At 44.8% G+C, this 22,972-nt stretch overlaps 1 protein-coding gene across 1 annotated transcript in view; it reads left to right on the top strand.

Moving 5' to 3' along the window:
• Positions 1–1,136: 1,136 nt before the first annotated feature.
• The window catches only part of epb41a (erythrocyte membrane protein band 4.1a), a gene marked incomplete at its 3' end in the record, with an annotated part of 71,655 nt that continues 49,819 nt past the window's right edge, over positions 1,137–22,972 (top strand). The window contains exons 1-3 of the mRNA XM_079287981.1: positions 1,137–1,225; positions 20,614–20,933; positions 22,389–22,667. Coding sequence (XP_079144107.1) covers positions 20,622–20,933; positions 22,389–22,667 — 591 coding nt within the window. The 5' untranslated portion in view covers positions 1,137–1,225; positions 20,614–20,621. The remainder of the gene's footprint in view (positions 1,226–20,613; positions 20,934–22,388; positions 22,668–22,972) is intronic.

The raw sequence follows: 22,972 nt of genomic DNA, 5'->3' as shown, positions 1-22,972 counted from the left end.
ACATACTGCTAACGGGTCTTCTAATTGACTAGAGACATATTTCTATTTTAGTGATCATGGAAAATGTTTTGATGTGAAATATGATTAAGGACAAATTATAACAAAACAAAGCAATTTACTGTCTTCCAGAGGCTGTAGCAGGCTCAGTTTTAGAGCAGATTGAATATCGAAACTAAAAAATCAAATGAATCCTGGCAAAAAATATGTGAATGAAATGGATCCACTTTGTGCTCATGCAGTTTTTTGAATGCAGTATAAATGTGTTATTTTTGAAAATGGTGTATCTGAATATTTCTGCATACGGGGTCCATAACAGTCTTGGAATTGCATTAAATTGGGTTTGACAGCTGAGACTCTTGTGGATCCAATGAGACCAACTGTACTTATGAGGATGTGAGTCTCGATAGCAGCCATTTCACGGAGTGGGAGCATTTTGTGAACCTTTTAGTCATTGTATAAAATGACCGGTCTTTCCTGGGTATGTAAACAATAAGAGGGTTTCTGAGCAGTGCTTGCCACCCAGTCGCTGAAAAACGCAATTCTTGCAGAAAGCAATTGGCAAAGGTTTTTGATACCAAATCACAGCACGGATTTTTTTATGGTGTTACTCAAAAACTTTTCACCATTTGTATCAATTCTCTCGTGTCAACAATTGTTACATTTAGCACCAAATCTGTGTAACAAATGGAATCAATAGTATGAGACATAGGTGTGAATGGCCATCTTAAACCTCCACCATAATGTTCTATGCCCTTTTACACAATTTTCTGATTTATGAAGAAGACCTTGACAAACACACTTCATGTGAAAATATTAGACTTCAGGTTCCCAACTTTCAGACGATGTACACGACTTATATGTGGGGTCAAATGTCTTACCCAAGGACACATTGACATGGACTGGAACGAACCTCCGATCCTCTGATTGAAGGACGACCCTGCGTGTACCTTATAATAACATCTGAAATAAAGGTACAATCCCTATCTGTTGCTGGTGCCCTCCCCGTGTTTCTCATTCTGCTGTGAGGGCGCGCTGTTGTGCGGCTGTAGAAGTCTGTCAGACAGAACTGAGGGCACAGAGGCAGCACTGAACCGTGGTCTCCTGGTACCTAACACATTGTTAGAGCTTCTTGATCACGCTCATCAACTCCCGCTTTGTTTCGCTGAGGCTCGAGGAGCACTGACCGCTGAGCATCTTCTCTTCTGCAGCTGATCTGAACGGAGCGGTGAGTCACTAACATCATGGGTAGCAGCAGCTCACACACAATGTGTTGACATCTTTTCCACAATCAGCGCCATTTGCAGACAGGTACACCTACCGACGCGTCTATTGTCCCCGCTCTCAAACGCACTGCTTTTATTCCGAAACAAACGCCGCCGCAGGCAACCGGGGCTGTTAGAATGAAGTGTTGAAATTCATCCTCCTGTCAGAGGATGTTACACAGCCACGGGGCTGTGATGCTGTACCGACATGAACGAGAGCAGATGGGATGCTTATGTCTTTGGAATCTGCGATACTCCTCATATTTGTCTTGCATAATTCATGTATTGACACGATAAATTGTAATTGACTTTGTAAATTATTTGGTGTATTAGTCATTATAATCACCATCGCACGCGCGTCACAGCTGCTGCTATCAGCCTGCATGTTGTTCAGCAGACAGAACCATCATGGAGACTGTTGACTGTGTACGATCAGCAGGGGTGCATCTAGTCCGCGGAGATCTGGGGCTCAATCTTTCGAATGAGTCGAGAGGGTCCTGGGGGCGGGGCTACTGATCTGATTGGTTTCCCCTTCCCTTCCACACTGCAGATTAGTGGGTGGTTAATAATGCACCTGTAAACTGCTGGTTGATGGTGACTACCCAGTATGCCAGCTGGGTAGCCAGCCCGCAAACCATGCTGTGAGCTGGCTGGAGGTCTCTCAAGAGACCTGTCTCATAATGTGCAGGTTGCAGTTATTGTTATTGCAGGCCATCAAAAATAATGTCTCTGAATAACAGCGGATTTGTGAAATATACACACTTAATAAGGAAAAGCAAACAATATTTCTTGACTAATTCACCGCTGGCTCTGGATGGGGATGAACCTGGTGTGTTCATAATGTGTCTAGAAGCCTCCAAGTATCCATGCGGGTGTAGGTCTCTAAATTGAAGCAAATCCTTCCTTGGGGTGGGTGGCAAGTGTGTGATACATGTGACATTATGTCTACTTTATATCTATATCTATGTCGCCTTCTGTATCATGAACAATATATAAAACAGCTTGTAATCTCACTGAATTGCCAACATTTTATGGAACAATGAATTGAGAAAGAGAAATTTGAGGCCATGTGTAAAAGATTTGGCAGCATCTGGTGACTGGAACATCTCCAGTGTGCATCAACATTTGGATTTTCATGAATGAGTTAAGATTTCTTACTATTAGCACTGGTGTGTTTCACCACAGTGCAGTCATATCATTTAGGTATACCTTTGTACTTACTTTATTTTGGTGTATTTTCAAGTAATGTCCGTCTAATCTTTATTCTTCTGCTTTTTATTCAAGCTACAGAAACCGTTTAACAATCAAAATATTCAGCTGCCGGCTATGACCTTTCATGTTTCTAACCTTTTAACTTTTTTGAATTATTAAGCTTTTTGCAATTCTTTTTGAATGGGATGTCTATGGAGAAAATCTTCAAATCCTCTTCTTAAACTTCTTAAACTTTCAAAGCCTTCTACTTCCTCATACTTTCAGCTACAGACACCAGTTCAACTTTAAAATGTTGAGAAACCCTGAACTATTGCCGTATGATTCAGCTTTTTGATATCTTTTACACTTTTTGAACTGTAGCAATTTAACTTTTCTGATTTCTTCAGTCCTTCTCTCAGTTTATAATGGGGGTGTATTGCGCAGCTCAGAGTGCGTTCACTCTGGCGATGGCCAGAGTGAAGAGGAGCTTCAGAATCTTGTGAAAAAATATTTCTAATATTAACACAATTTTCACTCTTCATGCATAATTCTTCAGTGAATGTTTAGCTAATCTTGTTCTGGTCAACGCATATGACTGTGGAATCCAACAGATTTAAACATTTGGCACAACAGCCTCAAATTGAGAGGAAGTACAACTATCTGCTCCATAGAGACCAATATTAATTCTATCTCCAAGAACATCTTGCAGAGACAACCGTACAACATTTCTGGATCGCCACTGAAGCCACATTTTTTAGACTACAGACACAATTCTCACATTATCTGTTCTTCAAGTCATCCTTCCTCTCCAGTTCTAATATTGGAGCAATATGGAGCTGTGGTTATGGGGGATTTGAGGATTTGTTTAACAGGTTTTTCTCAGTTTTATCTCAATGTAAAGGCTGCAGGCACACAGGTGTTTTTGATTGAGCTAATTAGTGAAGTTGATTAACTTGCAGAGATACTGACACATGCACACATGACTTGGAGATATTCAGGCAAAGATTATTAGACCTCCTGTCTGTCTGTCTTTCTCTGTCTTCCTGTCATTCTGTGTGTCTCTCTCTCTCTTTTTCTGTCTGTCTGTCTCTCCCTCTCTCACTCAGGGTGTCTCTGTTTTTTCTCTCTCTCTCTCTGTCTCTCTCTTTCAGTCTGTCTGTGTCTCTCCTTCTGTCTCTCTGTCTGTCTGTCTCTCTCTTTCTCCCTCCCTCTCCCACTCACTTACTCAGTCCATCTGTCTCTCTGTCTGTCTGTCTTTCTCCCTCTCTCTCCCTCCCTCTCCCACACTCACTCTCTCTCGCTCCCTCCCTCTCTCTGTCTCTCTGTCTCTGTCTGTCTCAGGCTCTCACTCTCTCTTTTTCTCTCTTTCTGTTCATCTCTCTCTATCTCTGTCTGTCTTTCTCCCTCCCTCTTTCTCTTACTCACTTACTTACTCACTTACTCACTCTGTCTCTTTCTCTCTCTCTGTCTGTCTGTCATTCTCATTCTCAATCTCTATCACACACACACACACACACAGTCATTCAGGTCTTAGAGATTTTTAGAAGATTTTTGACTCCCCCATTTCAAAATAAAAGACCCACAGAGTGAAATCTAACTGGAATGCTTGTGATGAAGCCTGCCATTTAATAATCTGTGTGTGTCAAACATTCTGATTCTGTCTCCTCTCCTCCTTTCTCCCCCACCCAGTTCCACCCTTCCAAAATAAAAATAAAAGCCCCATGGATTCACGGTATCTTAACAAAATTAGGCTTTTTTGTTGAAATACTTAATGCTCTTACTAATACTGCGACAACTACTACTACTGCTAATATTTCTAGTATTACTACTACTACTTCTACTACAACTTCTGCTGTTGCTACTATTACTACTACTACTATTACTGCTTCCACCAACATTACTATTACTACCAATACTGCTATTACTTATACTACAACTACTACTACTGCTATTCATGCTACTACCAATACTACTACAGCTATTAGTATGAATATTAGTACAACTACTACTACTTCTTCTACTACTGCTATTACTGCTATTACTACTACTCCTACTAATAGTTCGACTACTTCTACTATTATTACCACTACAATCACTACTACGACTACTTTTACTACTATTACTGTGACAGTAAAATCGTTGAGCTTCAAGCCTTTCCTGCATTGCAATTCAGCTCTTACCTTCTTTAGATAATACAGTTTAGCTTCCAACTCTGCCAGTTAGACATTTCAACTGGAAGGGTTTTCAGCAGTGCAGTTTAATGCTTATGGCCTTCAACATTTTTCAGACAGGTGGTCTCCCATTTCTGTACTTTCAGCAATTTTTTGCGAATCATTTCAGCTTTTACCATTCCAACGCATTTTCTGCAGGAAATGCATTTTCTCGTTCATCTTATTCCTCTGTTTGACACGAATATATTTGGATCATTCTTGTTACGCAGATTTCTGTCCCCATAAACTGTTTCCTCATATTTTCTTTAAATGTGTCAGCTATATAACAACTTAATCAGGGGGTCTCAACCTTTTGTAACTTACTGAACTTGTGTACAATATTGAAGACCACCTGAGGACCACCTTCCCAAATAAATGAGAAAAAACACAACATGGCAAAAAATAGTCCAGTGTCAGTTGTAATGACCAAAATAAATTATGCTGCTTACCCTCACCATCATGAATCCATGTTTCCTGTATTCAGGTCATATTTCCTCACTACATGCTTTGGAGCTTTTACTGGTAAGGGTTGTCTCCCACACCACTCTTTCATTTCAAAAACCCATCCATGTTGTGTCCCGACAAAAATGTGACATAAAGGTTTTCTTTGTTTGTATAGGTTAGCTAGCTAAACCTGGATTGCTCAGAGAGCTACGGCTAACTGGTTCCACCCTGTAGGTCAGGGGTAGTCAACTAAGATTCAACGAGGTCCAGTTAGAGAGAATTTCCTCTTGCAAAGGTCCGGAACATCACAGAAACGACTAACTTGTGCTGTGATTTAGTCCCATATATATTAAAGTAGCCAACAGTTGTATTAACGTCTGTATGTCGTCAACAACTGACTGTCAAATCAAATAAAGAAAGTTCAATTGAATAATATCTCAACAACATTTATTGTTTTCAAATTTAACTGGATGAATTATAAATAAATCATAATCTAATAATAAATAAATGTTCTTCTCTTATTTCAAGTAAAATAAGTTCTGGATTAAAGAATAGATTACATCACAGAAAGCATTTGAATTTTCTTTATCTTAAAATAAAGTACTTCATTTTAGAAAAACTAATTGAACTGAATTGCCCTGCAGCTTGAAGTGATGTCACCTAAAAAACCCACAATGTTATATTCTTACCTTCTTCTCATCTTCCAATAAGATAAAATTGTGTGCAGGATTTAACGTTATTATATATATTATATTGTTTCCGCTCTATTCCTCTCTGTTAACATCTTTGTTGTGCAGTGAATTAATGTGTTAGGATTCTCTAAGATTGTTAATTTTCCGGCCCCTAACTTTGGATGTGTTGGGAACGTAGAGGAGCGTGTTTGGGTTATCAGCATTTAAGAAACTGAATTCTTGACATCAATAGAATTATTAATGTAAGTAACAATTATTAATGATTATTAATAACAATGGGGCACCACCCTGCGAACAGGGACTAATAACCAAACGATAAAACTAAGTGTCATAATTAGTAGTCACTCATAATGTTAATAGTCTGCGTATGACTACACATTCAGTGACAGTGAAGGTTTAAGTTCGTACACAAAGATACTACATACAGTTTTCATTACACACATATGCACAAGTAATCACAGACGACTGCTCCTTAAAGTATAACAGAGTTTATTAAATCAAAATAATAAATGATCAGATCAATTAATACTGCAACCAACAAACGCTATCACACAATTTTATGTCTACTACCTAAAGTCAAATGAATAAAATGGAGGATGTATGTATGTAAGTATGTGTGTGTGTGAGAGGAGGGGGTGTAACCTATTCCATCAGTGATGAAAGGAGGAGGGGCAATCTAAGAACTACAGCTAGGAACTACAAACCAAGATGGCGGACACGAGTGACCTAGACAAAATGGCTGAGAGGTGGCTATATGTAATCACGTGTGCCGGCGCAGCACGTGTGTCGGGACAATCGAGGGCGAGGGGTTTCCCCAGGGGCATAGGCCCTGGCTATGTGTGTGCAGGTTAAGAGAGAGAGAGAGAAAGGAAAGAGAGAGAGGGGGGTCAAACTCTGCCACGGTGTCGGAATGAGGATGAGAAACAGCTGGTCTTACAATCCACAAGTCTACCGCTGTCGGGTTGAACTGCCGGCAGCTTATGCAGTGATAGCCACGGTCTATGCCCACTCACAGAGTCGACTTAATGAAGAGAGAATAAAACAGAACGAAATGAAACAAATCAAAATAATCCCCAAACAAAACAGTCATAGCAGTTAATACACAATACACGCTCCTCTGGTCCGTGATGATTGCGTAATACCTCCGTATAACGCGACAGTGTCTTAACACAACAAGATACGGGAATGACAACCCATAAATGAACAACCTAGATTAAACTAAGGCTAAATTAAACTAAGCTATGCCCAGATACCATGAACCTTACTGTGAGAAGCTTCTTTGCAGAGGAGAGAGTGTCCGTGGAGGAATTGCTCTTTCCTCGAGGAGGGGGCTGCTTTTCGGCGCGGTGTTTGAGATAGCGCGGATTCGGTCCGTCGTGGCGTGGCTTTCTCTGGAGCTGACGCAGACGTGATCTGTCCTCGCTGCAGAGAGGGCGATTTAACTTCGGTTGAGGCGACGTGGTCCGTGCGTCCTCCCGGGAATCATCGGTCAGGAGAGAGGGTTAGTCGTCTTCCTGCCGGCTGTGTACACAAAAAGCGGAGAACGGATCGCGAAGTGATTCGTTCTAGCGGGAAAAGGCCTTAACTCAGAATGGAACACAGTCTGTTTCGACCAGCGAAATGGCACGTGCGCGCTGAGATGAGGGTTGAATGAGGCCGGCGGTCCTCGTGAATCTTCTTGGAGACCGGACGAGGTCCGGCACGAAGAGGAGGAATCTCGCTGTGTTAGTGCTTATAAACCTGGTCTCACAAACAGTGGGGGGCCCTTTATTGGCCAATGGAGGGTCAGGCTCAGGTTATGAGAGGTGGGGTTTCGCTCTGGTCTCAGGTCAGGCTTTGTTTGAGGAGGAAGGAACATGTGAGGAGCTCAGCCAGCCAGGAGGTGGCGCCAGACCCCAACAGATGTGAGTGGGTATGTTTGCCCAAAAGAGTTGTGCTTTGTCTCGTAGTGGCGCTTCACATTACCTCTTTTAATAATCGCCACAGTCTCTGAACACATGAGACATACTGGTTTTAAACTGCCTGTGTGAAGAATGGACAAATAAGAGTCTGTCCATTCTTGGTTAAAGGTTCTGTTCTCTCTTCTCTCGCTGACTACTTCTCTCTTTTTGGAGAACGTCATGGGAAATAACTTCTAACTCACGTATTATTCTCCGAATACTCGGTCTCTCGCCCATCTCCCCTGTGTGTGTCAATCTCACTCGAGTCAGGAAGCTTATTGGAATACACATATTTGATTGGCTTGAGTAGTATCACGTGATGTGATTTACAACGCATGTAATTGGTCGGTGTGTTTCCTGGATCGCTGAACGAGGCTAGAAAATTTGCACCGGTTAAAATAGAAGCACTCCATCAAAATGTAATGATTCTTAATTATCTGTTGGTTTTAGGTCCGCCTACGGGCCTGTGTTGCAGGTCTATAGATCCAGATAAACCAGTCCACCCAGAACTATTCTTCTGTTTTTCCTGTGTGTCATGCTGGTCTTCTGTCAAGTCTCACTTTGTTAGCTGGCAACTTTTAAGTCAAAATTGAAATAAGAAAAACTAAGATTTTCCTGTAGCTGACTGTAGGACAATGCTGTTCCTTTAAGTTGTGTTGTGTGGTGATACAGCACAAAGTTCTATGAGTAGGCACTTTCATCAGCATTACTAGTAAACAATAGTATCAAAGCTGGATATGACTGTCTGGCCCATATGTCACCTTTAATTAGAGGACAGATGGTGAATGTTGTTCCCCTGAGATGTGGCTCAGATAAAGAAAGGGGCGACCGAGGCTAAGTGGAGAGCAGGGCTGTCCTTCAATCAGAGGATCGGCGGTTCGATCCCCGGCTCCACTCGTCGCATGTCAATGTGTCACTTGACCCCAAAAATTGCTCCCGTAGCTGTGCCTACAGTGTGATAGAATCTGAATTGTAAGTCGCTTTGGATAAAAGCGTCTGCTAAATGACTGTAATGTAATGAAAGAAAAGGGTTAATGTGGAAAAAAAGACTTACAGACAAAAAACAAGACAACAGGTGAAGGAGGAGAACAAAGACCGCATGCTTTGCCAGAGACGAGCGACTCACTACAATTATTGGACAAACATCCATTAGTTGGAAATGTCCAAGAAATAAGGACATCCATCAAGGTCATTTTTTTCATCATTGTATTAGGGCCGTAACAAATACAAATAGATTATGCCAATTTCATAGTTATTTAATACATTTGGCCATTGCATTAGTAAACTGTTTTAGATATTGTTGTCTATTAAATATATGAGATGCATTTAGTTGAAAGGTGTGTGTTTACCCTTTATCACTTTTGCGTAGGCCTGGTCTGAGGCAGCTCTGAATATGTTCTTAGAGTAAGAACCAATTTAGGTAAGAAACTATTGATGAATCCCAGAGTTGTATCAGTGAGTAATTTGATACTGCCTCTAGGACTCTCTGGTCAGAGCGGTTCAAATCCTACCTGTGAAACACATGACCATATGGAATATGTTTATGGAATATAAGGAAAGAAGAAAATAGGTAGCACCTGCCCTGCTAACACTGCATGCGTCCTGGCATTAAGTTGCTTTACTGGTACTTCTTCTACGCAGGCAATGCTTTGTGCCTGTCATGGTCTTGTCACACCCATACACTGATTACTGCCATGCAAGGTGCAACCTGCACGAACCGCTGATCCTCTGATTGAAAGACAGCCCGCTCTTCTACTGAGCCACAGTCGCCCCACTTGTGTATGATAGGGTTTAGTTGACCTTGGGAATAGTAGTTTGACATTATAATCTTGACTGAAAGTCCACTGACTAGCTCTTTCTTGAGCTTTCAACTGTATCTTATGGTCTTCTTCATCTGACCATTTTCTGATATGCCCGTGAGATGCAGTCGAAAGCTCCAGAAAAGCTAGTTAGTGGACCTTGAGTTCAGATTATTTTGTCCAACAAGTCATTCGTTTTTTGTTGTGGCTAGTAAAATGTTGACATTTATTAAACACGTTTGACTTGTTTCGAGGATGAGTCTGTCTCCCTGTAAAACATTTTTTCACCACTACACCATCACCTACACGTTTCATCTAATAGATGGCAAATTTTGCAAAATGCATGTTGGCGTTCAAAGACATGCAACTTAGGTTAACTGACAACTCTAATGTGTGGTTGTCTGTCTCTCTGTGTCAGCCCTGTGATAGTCCGGTCAGTTAACTCCTTCCCCTAATGTCAGCTGGAACGGGCTCCAGCGCCCCTGAGCAGGATAAGCGGTTAAAGATAATGGATGGATGGAAGCCATAACTCTTCAACACGTAAACACGCACAGGTGCACACATCTGCTGTGAGCATGTCACATATCCTCAGACTGGACATGTTGACAGCATGAGGCTTATATAGCAATACGACTGGGAATATTAAGACTATTGGGAAAGTAAGTCTGAACACAACGCTACACATACAGTATACGTGTTGTATTATTGGTGATTCCTGTGCATTTGTGTTCCACTGCAACAAAAACCTCAAACATCACGTTATATTAACAAAAAGGACATAACTTTGGTATTATAAACAACCAGTCAGCATGTTTGTCTCTAATTTTGATATTTTAATGCAAATTTAGATGCAGATTAAAAATGATTATTTTAAGAATTGTTCAGCCTCTCTGGGTTTTAAAAGTTTACGGAGCAAATGCGGTGTGAAATTTGTCAGAATGAAACAATTGGATACTCCTTAATCTGCTGGCGGTATCAGAACTGCTTCCATCACTGATTCCTGCGGTCCTGTTTATAGTTAGTGGTGTGACCCCATACTGCCCCCTCCCTAAACAGATGTTTTTGTGTTTTTGGGCTTTTCACTTGTGTCTTTCATCTAATATTCCCCACCTCTGATTTCATGTGGGTCAGGCCTACTTACAGTAGCTGGGTTCTTTCCAGCGCTCGTGCCAGCAGAGCAACCCTGTGTACATCCAGTGGTTACTGATAGACATCCAGACATCAGCACACAGCAGCCTTTAATCCCACACAGGGCCCGATTCATTTTAAAGCCGCTTTCAATCCTTAAGCTCACTTTCAGCACTCTGACACAGGCTACCACGCAGCCAGATATACAGATATGTTTAAGTATGTTTTTACTTTTAACAAATGCATTTGAGTTCTATTTCATCCTTACTGACCGCCAGAGGCAGTGCTTAACACTGGATATCTTCCGTCGCGCGCATGCGCAGGTCGAATATTTATATCAACAAAGTCACGTGTGACCTCGGATGACCCCCGTCGTCTATAAGTTCCGGTGTCATCCTCAGCTCAGTCCTTTTTTCTTCTCGCGTCGCAGGTTAGCTACCATGGTAGCATAAACAAGGATGTGTCTACGATCAAGACATATTAGAGCTCGTCGCTGTAGCCTTGTGACTACCGGTCGGAGTTGCGGTTCTCTCGCCCTCCAAAGGCTGCGACGAGCTGTCCCTCTTCGGAGGGAACGGTGTGTTCGCCGTTCGGACATCGAGCCCCGGACTGGTGGACGCCCCTATCATCGGTCGTCATCAGTCTGATAAGGGCCAGCTAAGTCGTGATGACAGCAATCGGTAAGATCGATTAACATTGTTTTCTATAACAGTTGTTTGTTCCACGGTTGGCAGAGCGCTTCCGCTCTAGTTAATCGAGTGGCGCGCTAACGAGAGCGTAGAATTACGCTGTCGGCCGCCCTTCACAGTGTTACGGCTATCACAGTTAGCAGAGTGTTCCTGCTCAGGCAAACTTGGTGAGACACTAGATCCGCATTGGCGTTGTGTACATGGAGATTTAATCTTTACATCTGACGTAATTCGCAGTTAGCAGTGTCTTCACTCAGGCTAACTTGGATGCTAGCTGGGACTGCGTCCATCAACTTTGTAAACCTTACGGCCGTCACAGTTAACAGAGCATCCCCGCTCAGGTTAACTCAGTGGGAAGCTAGCTAAACAGAGCTGATACTGGGGCTGTGGCCATCAACTTTGTATCCTTACGGCTGTCACAGTTAACAGAGCGTCCCCGCTCAGGTTAACTCAGTGGGAAACTAGCTAAACAAAGCTGATACTGGGGCTGTAGCCATCAACTTTGTATCCTTACGGCTGTCACAGTTAACAGAGCGTCCCCGCTCAGGTTAACTCAGTGGGAAACTAGCTAAACAAAGCTGATACTGGGACTGCGTCCATCAACTTTGTATCCTTACGGCTGTCACAGTTAACAGAGCTGTCACAGTTAACAGAGCGTCCTCGCTCAGGTTACCTCAGTGGGAAACTAGCTAAACAAAGCTGATACTGGGGCTGTGGCCATCAACTTTGTAGCATTACAACGATCACAGTTAGCGGAATGTGCTCGCTCAGGCTAACTCGGTGAATGCTAGTTATACTAAATCAACATTGAGGTTGTGCCCATTGATGGTTTTTACGCATTACGGCCGCCGAGTTCGCTCCGGCTAACTAGACTAAGCTAATACTCGGATTGTGTCCATTGATTGTTGTAAACATTATGGACATATCGGTAGCGGATATCAATTAGCAGAGTGCCCTCGCTCAGGCTAACTGGTAGCACACCAAGAGTTACAGCACCTGTCCAAGTGAAGAGTGTCCTCGCTCCCCTCTCACTGTAAGGACTGTGGTTTTTTTTGTCCGTTTTCACAGTAGCAGAGTGCTCTCGCTCAAGCTAACTGGTGGGGCACCAATATCTGCAGCAACTATCCGAGTGAAGAGAGTGTCCTCGCTCCCCTCTCACTATGAGAACTGTTTTCCTGACCTGTTCCACAGTGGCAGAGTGCTCTCGCTCAAGCTAACTGGTGGGACACCAATATCTGCAGCAGCTGTCTTAGTGAAGAGTGTCCTCGCTCCCCTCTCACTGTAAGGACTGTGTTCTTTTTGTCCGTTTTTCACAGTAGCAGAGTGCTCTCGCTCAAGCTAACTGGTGGGACACCAATATCTGCAGCAACTAGCTTAGTGAAGAGTGTCCTCGCTCCCCTCTCACTATAAGGACTTACCTGGCCTGTTTCCACAGTGGCAGAGTGCTCTCGCTCAAGCTAACTGGTGGGACACCAATATCTGCAGCAACTAGTTTAGTGAAGAGTGCCCTCGCCCCTCTCACTATAAGGACTTTGCCTGACCTGTTTCCACAGTGGCAGAGTGCTCTCGCTCAAGCTAACTGGTGGGACACCAATATCGGCAGCAACTATCTTAGTGAAGAGTGTCCTCGCTCCCCTCTCACTGTACGGACTGTGTTCTTTTTTGTCCGTTTTTTACGGTAGCAGAGTGCTCTCGCTCAAGCTAACTGGGGGGACACCAATATCGGCAGCAACTATCTTAGTGAAGAGTGTCCTCGCTCCCCTCTCACTGTACGGACTGTGTTCTTTTTTGTCCGTTTTTTACGGTAGCAGAGTGCTCTCGCTCAAGCTAACTGGGGGGACACCAATATCTGCAGCAACTATCTTAGTGAAGAGAGTGAGCTTAGAGAGTGTCCTCGCCCCTCTCACTATAAGGACTTTGCCTGACCTGTTTCCACAGTAGCAGAGTGCTCTCGCTCAGGCTAACTGGTGGGTCACCAATATCCGCAGCGGCTGGCCAAGGGAAGAGTGTCCGAAGGATCACTCGCCACTGACTGCCCCCTGCCTGTTCTCTCAACATTCAGCAGAGCGCTCCCGCTCGGACTGATTTGGAATTCCGCATAAACTAGTGGGACAAGGGTTCCACCAGAATCGCGGCCATGTTAAACTCTCCCGGCTGCAGGACCTGTATAGCTCCTCTTCAGCCGGAGGACGGCCCTGACCTCTTGCCCTAGCAGGGAGAACCCAGGCAGGACCTGCGGCATCACGCCTTGAGCAGTAAGGTCTGCTAGGCTGGCCGAAGTGGAACACCTGATGCGGGAGGTCTACCTCCCCCTGTCAGGGCAGCTGAATCCAGACCAACCTACCCTGGTCATTTCTATGGCGCTTGCACGCCGGGCATACACAGCAGCTGGAACATCCACCTGTGAGTGCCTTCTTCAGGCACCTTCCCGCCCTCACCACCTTTTCTGTTCCTCCCTCCGAGGAATATCTGAGGGAGTTGCGTGCATGGTGGGGACACCAGGGCTCTCTCCCGCCTTACATCAGACCATGCAGGAGGTGGCAAATCTGGCCTTGCACGTATGCCAGCCAGTTAGACGACTATGGCGTCCATCAGTTTCCCCTGGGGAGACTCTGAGGCCCGATGCCAGGTGCCCTCGACCCAATGTCGGGTCAAAGATGACCTGCTATCCAGGGCTTAGGACACAGCAGCGCTGTGCACCGTATCGACAACTCCCTCTCCCACCTCATGCTTTCCCTCGCAGATTCTCTGCAGCGGGCTACTTTGACGCTTCTGCTCAGTGATGCTTCATTGCAGGCGTTTGCGCTCATATCGAGGGAACGTGGATGTATGATGTCCACCCTGGTTCAGACTCGCCGCCAGGTTTGGCTGGCGCAGTCACCCCTATCTGAGACATGTAGGAGGACCCTCCATACTGTCCCAGTGGAGCCTGGTGAGCTGTTCGAGTCAGCTGCTGTACAGGCGCTTCAGCAGACTGTTAGAGCTAGCCAGACCAGGCAGCAGTTCTCTGGTCTTTTCTGGGACATGCCTGCACCCCCAGACCTAGGGGTCCCATTTTTGGCCCACAAGGCCGTTTTCTCAGCCTCCAGCTTACCCTAGTAGCCACAACAGGCCTCGGCGTCCTGCTGAGAGGCCGGACCGCTACCTATACAACCCTACTTACGTCCCCGTCCCCCCCGGCAGGGGTGCCAGGAGATGTCTCCAGGCCGGCTGTCGGGGTTCTTTCTCCCATCAGCGGATTTCCAAGGGAGAGTGGTGTTCCCATGGTGCATCACCACAACTTTCAGTCCTGGGTGCTTCCATTCGGACTCTCCCATCTCCCCATGGGTGTCCACAGTGTGTTACTGCTGTCCTTTCCCCCTGCAATCGCAGGGCGTGGACATACTGCCGTACTTAGACGACTGGCTGACCTAGGCGCCGTCCCGGCTTCAGGCGCCACAGGACACTGCTCGCCTTCTCTCACGTGGCCCGGTGGGCCTCAAGGTGAACATGGAGAGGAGCTACCTGAGCCCTTCTCAGAGCATAACCTTCATTAGTGTGGCCCTATGAGGGCCTGTCTGTTGCCCCAGTGCGGATGGCTGAACAGCCTTCACTTGGATGCCAAGTGGCACAGATACAGGGCAATAATATTATCGAAACAGTGTCTATTCATCTATTCACTATCCCCATGGAGGGAGTGCATATCTGGCGAACAGTGTCCCATTCCACCAGGAGATTGTCACAACAGATACCTGCCTCTCAAGGCGGGGTGCAGGGTGACAGAACAGGACAGCCTGGGGGCAGTTGTCTGCTGAAAGACCGCAGGTCCGGGTTCTAGAGCTAGCGCTCGAGCACTTCCTTCCATGTTTGAAGGGAAAGCATGTGCTTGTCCGGTGGACAGCACCTCTGCTGTGATTTCCCATGAACTATCGATGGGGCACCAGATCTGCAGAAGTTGCTACGGGGATCACCGTGGCCTTCTGACTTGAGAGGCCCCTCGCCTGACCAGCCTGTGGGCAATGTACCCACCAGGAGAATGGAACAAGGTTGTGGTTTTCCTGTTCCGTTACAAGCCTCCACCGGGAGAGTGGCGGCTGCATCCATACGTGTCGACCCACTGCCCCCACTGGGTCTCCCTGACGGAGAGGACCAGCCCTCTGGGTCAAGATGCCCTGGCTCACACGTGGCCAGAGGATCTTCTTTATGCCTTTCCACCATTCCCTCTGCTTTTGCTATAAGCTTGTCAGAGTTCTTCCCCGACAGGAGGGATCTCCTGTCGCAACTAGAGGGTCGGATTTGGCATTCCAATCCCTTCCGCCTTCAATTAGGGGTCACGGGAGGGCCCGACCGGATGCTGAGTGGCTCCATAGAACCAGTCTGACGGACTATTCTGAATGCCAGTGCGCGGTCTACCTGCCTGCAGTACAAGAAACAGGTGGAAGCTGTTCTCCGACTGGTGTGCGGCTCAGAACAAGGTCCCAGTACAGCGCCCCGTGCCTGCTGTACTGAGTTTCTACAGTCCCTCCTGGATAAGGGCCGGTCTCCCCTGCATGGGACCTACCCTTGGTACTGGACACCTTATGCTTGTCCTTTTGAACCCCTGGCACAGGCGGAGCCTAGATGGCTATCAGCAAGACGGTTTTCTCCTTGCTGTCAATTCAGCTCAATGTGGGGGCGAGCTGCATGCCCTATCAGTGGAAGAATCATGTCTGAGGTGGAACTCAGATGGCTTGGGTGTCACTTTCTGGCCTAAGGCAGTGTTTCTCCCAAGCGGGTGGATACGTTCACATATAAACCGGCCTATCCAGCTGGCAAAGTTGACCCCCCCCTCCCCCATCGGGAGAGGAGAGGTCAAGGCTGCTGTGCCCAGTGTGGGCCCTCAGAGCTTATATGGAAGCCACCGCCTGCATAGTCAGTTATGGTGAGCCTAAGAAGGGCTGTGCTCCTTTTTAAAGAAAAAACAGCACCTGTCCCACTGGATAGTGGAGGCCATTGCCGATACATACAAGGCGAGCGGCTGCGCTCGGCCATCCGGGGTGAAGGGTCACTACCAAGAGTGTCTCCACACCGAGGGCAAGCCTGAGTGGTGTGCCTGTGGGGGATATATGTGCGGCGGCCTCATGGGCATCACCGAGCACATTCACCAAACACTACAGAGTTAACGTTGCCAACCCTCACCCACTGGGGAGGGTTCTTGGCCAATTTTCTCTGCCGGAGCTATAAGGGGTAGTTACTGTGCTTCCTCGTGACTCTTTTGGTATAAGTTATCCAGTGTTAAGCACTGCCTCTGGCGGTCAGTAAGGATGAAATAGAACGAAAGTTACGAATGTAACTACGGTTCTATGAATCCTGGATGACCGCCAGAGTTCTTGGTCACTCGGAATCCCGTGAACTCGCGAGAAGATTCCATAGGACTGAGCTGAGGATGACACCGGAACTTATAGACGACGGGGGTCATCCGAGGTCACACGTGACTTTGTTGATATAAATATTCGACCTGCGCATGCGCGCGACGGAAGATATCCAGTGTTAAGCACTGCCTCTGGCGGTCATCCAGGATTCATAGAACCGTAGTTACATTCGTAACTTTCGTTTAACCTTTGAACCAAACCTTGGTCCGCATCTAAGAATCCATTTGGAATCTTAAACCTGGTGACCTCCATCAAATATTGTCACCAGATCATTAGCTGGGGTTTTAGTGCTCAATAATAAAAACAGGATCGTTTCCATCACTTGAGCTTCAGAACATTGTCTGAAGGGTAACTGAAGAGATGGATAAAGGCAGAAAAATAATTGTATGAAGTATGGTCAGCGGTGTGTTTGATGACATATGCTTGTATAGCGGCTCTGACCTCTGACCTCACAGCAGCACCTTAGTGTCTTATACCTGCATTCTCTATAATGTCCATCAGGGGGCGACTCCTCTGGTTGTATAGAAGTCTATGACCTTAGTAAACATTCTAAACATGAGTTTATGGGCCCAATCCCATTTAGTAAATTACAAACTCAGTCAACACGACATGTATGGAAGGACATACTTGCATGCTTAATAACAATTAGAGTGACCAGGTGGTTTTTAGCTGTTGAGGAAACTTAAGCTGTTGTTGTACCCTTCTTTCATGTTACAGATCATGTTATAATCTGGCAGGTAGCTCTCATGAATTTCGTTAAATTTTTTGTCTTAATTTGATGTTTTTTTGTGGTTATTGCTGGAGCACTTATGGCATGTGACAGAATACACTTAAAATGGGAAAAGGTGCAGCGGCCCTTGAGTCTCAGAGGAGGTGGACTCTGTTTGAGCACCAAGCAAACATATTGAAAGTTGATGAACAATGTTTTCCTTATGTCAAATTGTTTATGTTCAGATGTCGGCCATATTATCTGCCCAGAGAATTGTTTGCTTTGCTCCTGTTTACATTACTTATGATGCAAATTCAAAAAATGCTACACAGGAATGTACTTCTGTTTTTGTTTCGTTGAAAATGGGCTACATTTCGTTGTGCATCCCTGTGTTGCATAATGACAATAAATGATTCTTAAATCCTTGATTTGTAGTGTGTTCCAGTTGAGATGCACTAATATGTTCAAAACATCAGCCCAAAAATGCACAGGCTTAAACTAGCAATTAGAATTGTTCTGTTTCATACAGATTCCTGCCGACATCAAGCAGTTCATCTGAATAGTTAATCACATCCTCCACAGAGATGTCGTAGTCATAATCCATAACTTATTGTATGTGAGACTCAATGTTACTGTGTTGCACAACTGAATTCATGACAATCATAATACAAATGTCAAGCGACTGAAGAGCGAGAGGAACAACCTACACCACTCATTATTCTGAATTAGCTTCAGTCTCCTGTCTGCTGCTCTGCATACAGGCACATACACTAATACACTGATACACTGCCATACCACTGTGACTGTGTTTCAGTGGTATGGCGGGTCGTCCTTCAATCAGAGGATCGGCGGGTCAATCCTCTGATTGAAGACATGGAGTGTTAAAGTAGGTCCAACGACTAGAAAAAGATCGATGCAAGAACAAGTCCATTTACCATCCATTCCATTTACCGTGGTGGAACAAGCCTGGTTCTATTCCAGCAAACGGCTCATTTCACTGATGTGCTGCTTATCTGGACAGAAAAGATGCAGACTCTTGATTCTGTGGAACACCTGCGCTGACTAAACAATCAGCCATGAGAACGTGAAATTCCTGTTTGTATGTTTAGTTTTCGTTATACACCTGGAGCTGTGGAGCCCACGTTCTCACTTTATCTGCCCTGTCAGCACTTGTGTGGCTGTGCCAGCATCCACTCAGCACTGCAGCCCGCCAGCAGCTTCTGAAGCTTCATGTGGTGCGAGCTGTGATTTCTGTCCACCGTCAATCTGCCAGCAGACCTTAAAGTGTTGTATCAGGTGCCATAGGAACAGTAACGTAACTCAACTCCTATTTAAACCTTAAGGTTTCACTGTGCTTAAGGTTTCGCCGTATGATAGTTTTACGTCGGCACACAGCAACACAGACAGTACCTTCACACCCGCACGCACACCTTCACAGCTTAATATTTAGTTGCACAACCTTTTGAGGCAATCACTGCAATCAAGTGATTTCTGTAACTCTCATTGAGACTTCTGCACCTGTCGACAGGTATTGTGGCTCACTCATCATGAGCAAACGTTTCCAGCTGTCTCAGGTTTGAAGGGTGCCTTCTCCAGACTGCATGTTTCAGCTCCTTCCACAGATGTTCAACAGGATTTCGATCAGGGCTCATAGAAGGCCACTTCACAAGAGTCCAATGTTGTGCTCAGACATTCCTGGGTGTTTGTAGCTGTGTTTTGGGTCGTTATCCTGTAGAAGGCACCCTTCAAACAGTAAAATAAAATATTGGTAAATCAGTAAAATATTACTCTCTGAAATAAACTAAAGTAGAAATATGAAACATCTTTCAAATGAAGTAGTATTTTACTTCCCACCATTGTCCAGCAGCTTTCATGAACAAGAGATCCAAAAACCCATTGTCTTTATCAGAACCTGGACTCCAGTTTAATATTACTGCTAATTTGGATAACAGTTTCCTAACCGTTGCATGAATCAGTGACCACCTCTCTTTTCTCCCACATTTCTGTCTGCTGAGTTGAGCTTTTACAGCTGTCCACCTTCACTGTCATGATGTGGGTGTGTGCAGGCTTTATATAAATGTGAGCAGATGCCGGCTCTCATATGGTCACATTAACCACAAGCCATGTCCTGGCTAATTGTAATTGTAATTGTATACATTCATTCCACGTCTTTTAATTCTATTTTGATGGGCTTTTTCAATGAAGGCAGTTATTTTGACATTTATTTCAATCATGGAAGTCATCCTTAGCTGGATGGGTTTCAATAAACACTTGTATGAAAAATTTGAGAAGGATAAAGTGCACTCAAGACAACACAGGACAGGAGAGACGCTGCTGAAATATAGTATACAGGGAACATTTACCTGTATGACTGCTGTCTGCAGAGTGGCTCCAGCTCATTGACTGGCCTGCTTGATACCAAAGAACCACTCAAAACTGTGTTTCTTTCACACTGTGCAGTTTGACACTAGAAGGCTGATGATCTGCTGAAGGGGGAAAGTTTGTCTGTGCTTACCTTGAATCTCAGTTTATTATGTGTGTGTAGGAGCAGGACTTTTTGACATCACAAATGGTTTAAAAGCTGATCATGGTCCAGTGTTTGGACTGTGCCACACAGGTGTGATGCTTCCAGTACACAGACAGACAGACAGACACACACACACACACACACACACACTCACTCACACAAAAGTATTTTCAGTGAAGTAGGAGACATGTTGTGCCCAGCAGCTAAACTCTTGAAACACCAACTAATTGGCATGTCATGGATGATAATAATAATAACAACAACAATAATAGTAATAACAATAATCATAATGATAATCATTGTATGAATGGGTATAAATGTTAGTTAGTCCTGATGGGCAGGTGGTACCTTGCATGGTAGCCCTCGTCATCAGTGTATGAATGAGTGTGAATGGGTGAATGATGACATGTAGTGTTAAAGAGCTTTCTTTGAGTGGTCGGAAGACTAGAAAGGCTCTTTACTCATACATCCATTTCCCCTTCACCATAATAATAATAATAATTATGTCAGTAAAAGGCTCCATTTCCAGCTGGTATGAACATGTTCTTGGTTTGTCTGATCTGGATTAGCTCGTACACAGGGCTGTTTCTGTTGTTTTGTTTTTTAAATGTATTTTGTCTCTATCGCCACAGCTGTTACCATGACAACAGACGAGGCGGAGAGTCACCAGAAGAAGCCGAGGCAGCAGGAGGAAGCGGGCCAGGACGCCAGACCGCCCTCACCGGAGAAGGAGCAGCTCCGGCCTCGCAACCGCAACTCTGCCGGTCGAGGCCTCTCCCGCCTCTTCTCCTCCTTCCTGAAGAGGCGCTCGCAGTGTGAGAGTGAGGCGGGAGAGAAGGACGGCAAGGAAGAAGAAGAAGCTAAAGCCCCCATCGCTGACCCTGAACCTGAACTGAGGACCGAGGGAGAGGTGGCCCTGGACCAGCACTCGGTGAGCAGTGCTGAGGCTCAGGTCAGTCTACAGTACATCTGAAGCCCTCTTCACACATCTTTCTGTTAGATGAATGGCTTCTTGTCATTCATTAGACATTGCTTACTAATGCTTTCATCAGACAGGAGAGAGAGAGACAGTTTCTGTTCTCTCTCAGGCTGCATCACTGAGGAGGCTCGCCCCCCTCTTCTCACAGTGAATCCACTGATACATTTTCACTTCAAGTCATTATTTGACTTTATTAGAGAATAGGCATTGAATGACAGGACGTTTAGGTTGGGACGCGGTTCATTTGTATTTGCTGTTACAGTGTATGTAAAGTGTTTTGCTATACTATTCATCAATACAGTTGGCAGGAATGATAGATTCAAAATATAGTGAGAGATTATTGTTCAGCACATCCTAAAAGTTTGTTGTAATAATACAACCATTTGAATAGACTTATGTGATCTGAAAACCTGCAGCAGAGTGGCTACACAGGCTGCATCGTAAAAAATCAAAATATATTATCCACGTGAATCGTGTAGATCCGTTTTTGGGGGGGGAGGGGTCAACTGGCCAGCCAGCGTTTCTCCGATTGGAGTGAGACGAGGAGAAAAGCTGATGTGGTGATCTTCACAATAGAACATCTTTGATGTGACGTGTCGAGTCTTGGCCAATCAGCGTTCAGATGTCTACACCGTCTTTCCCTCCGTTAAAGTTTAAATTACATTATGTTCCGTTACAGTTCAGACTTGCTGGGTTAAGGCTGACGGCCACTGCATGCGGAACTTTTAACGTTCGTCAGTATCGCGATTTACGAGGTAAAAGCATAATATGATGAAACATGCAACCCCCCCCCCCCCCCCCCGTGTTCCGATTCAGTTCACGCGGTCACTTATTAACGTTAAACCGGAACACCGGCGGATCTGGTTGCTATGAAGGCAAATCACTGTCGAAATCCGAGAGCGCAAATGAGATCCATGCGCGCGCGGCTGTTTGATTTTCGCGCGCGCGTATTTTACTTTGACGAGCGCTTTTACATCACGAGCAGAATTCACTCTCGCGTGAGCAAAAGTCGCTCGCGAAGCTTAAACCTGCTCGCTCGCGAAACTTTAACCTTTAACAACTGAATAATAAATTCGTTTTTTGCTTTAAGTAAATGTATCACTTAATGTTATTCTCAGAGTAAACCAGAATGCTAGATTTTAAAGCTCAGATTAAAATCTGCCATACATGCATATGTGTGCCTGAATTGTAATCTTAGCGTTTATGCTAAGTGTTTTTTGGGTTTTGCATGAACATACAATTGCCTCATCAGAGCATTAATATAAATAAGTAAAGAGTAAATATACCCTTCATACAAAGACAAAAACATAAAAAGTGACAACAGATTGATGTGTTTAGTGGTAAAACTGCGGATGTCAAGACTAAATGTTTCACAGGAACACACATTTTTAAGAGTGTAGACTGCTTTGTAATAAAGTGTCTTGTCAGGCTATCCAGGTAGAGAACAAAGAAGCTGAAGAGGAGGAGGGTGGAAAGGACAAAGACAACGACAAGGAGAAAATAGAGGAGGCTGCCCTGGAGAAGGAGGATAAGGACAAGGAGAAGGAGGAGGAGAAGGAGTCTGGCCCTGAAGGAGGCAGTCAGAGAGAGGAGGAGGAGGAGAAGATGACAGAGGAGTCCAAAGCTCCCAGAGCTCCACACCGACCCAAGACCATGCAGATCAGAGTCACCCTGCTGGATGACACTCTCTATGAGTGTGAGCTGGATGTAAGAGCTTTTTCTATTTTTATTCTTTCATACATTATGCACACAGGTCAAATTTCAAATGGTTAAATGATTTCATTTTAATTTATGCAGCCACAGGTTTTCGTTGAAGGTATCAGAGCAAATCAATTTCATAGTATTAACATGTCATGAATATGGTCGTATACAGCTCCTATACAGCATCGAGTGTTACACCATTTTCATGTACGGTTGAGTTTTATTTGGGCTGCAGCATATGATTCATTTTATTATAACTGCTCACACTGGGTAAGCTAGAACCCAAAAATCTTTCCCCTTTGTTTTTTGAA

This window comes from Melanostigma gelatinosum (genome assembly GCF_949748355.1).
Source record: "Melanostigma gelatinosum genome assembly, chromosome: 17".
Classification (NCBI taxonomy): Eukaryota; Metazoa; Chordata; class Actinopteri; order Perciformes; family Zoarcidae; genus Melanostigma; species Melanostigma gelatinosum.
The sequence above is the reverse complement of the archived record's forward strand: the minus strand, read 5'-3'. Positions and strand labels throughout refer to the sequence as shown.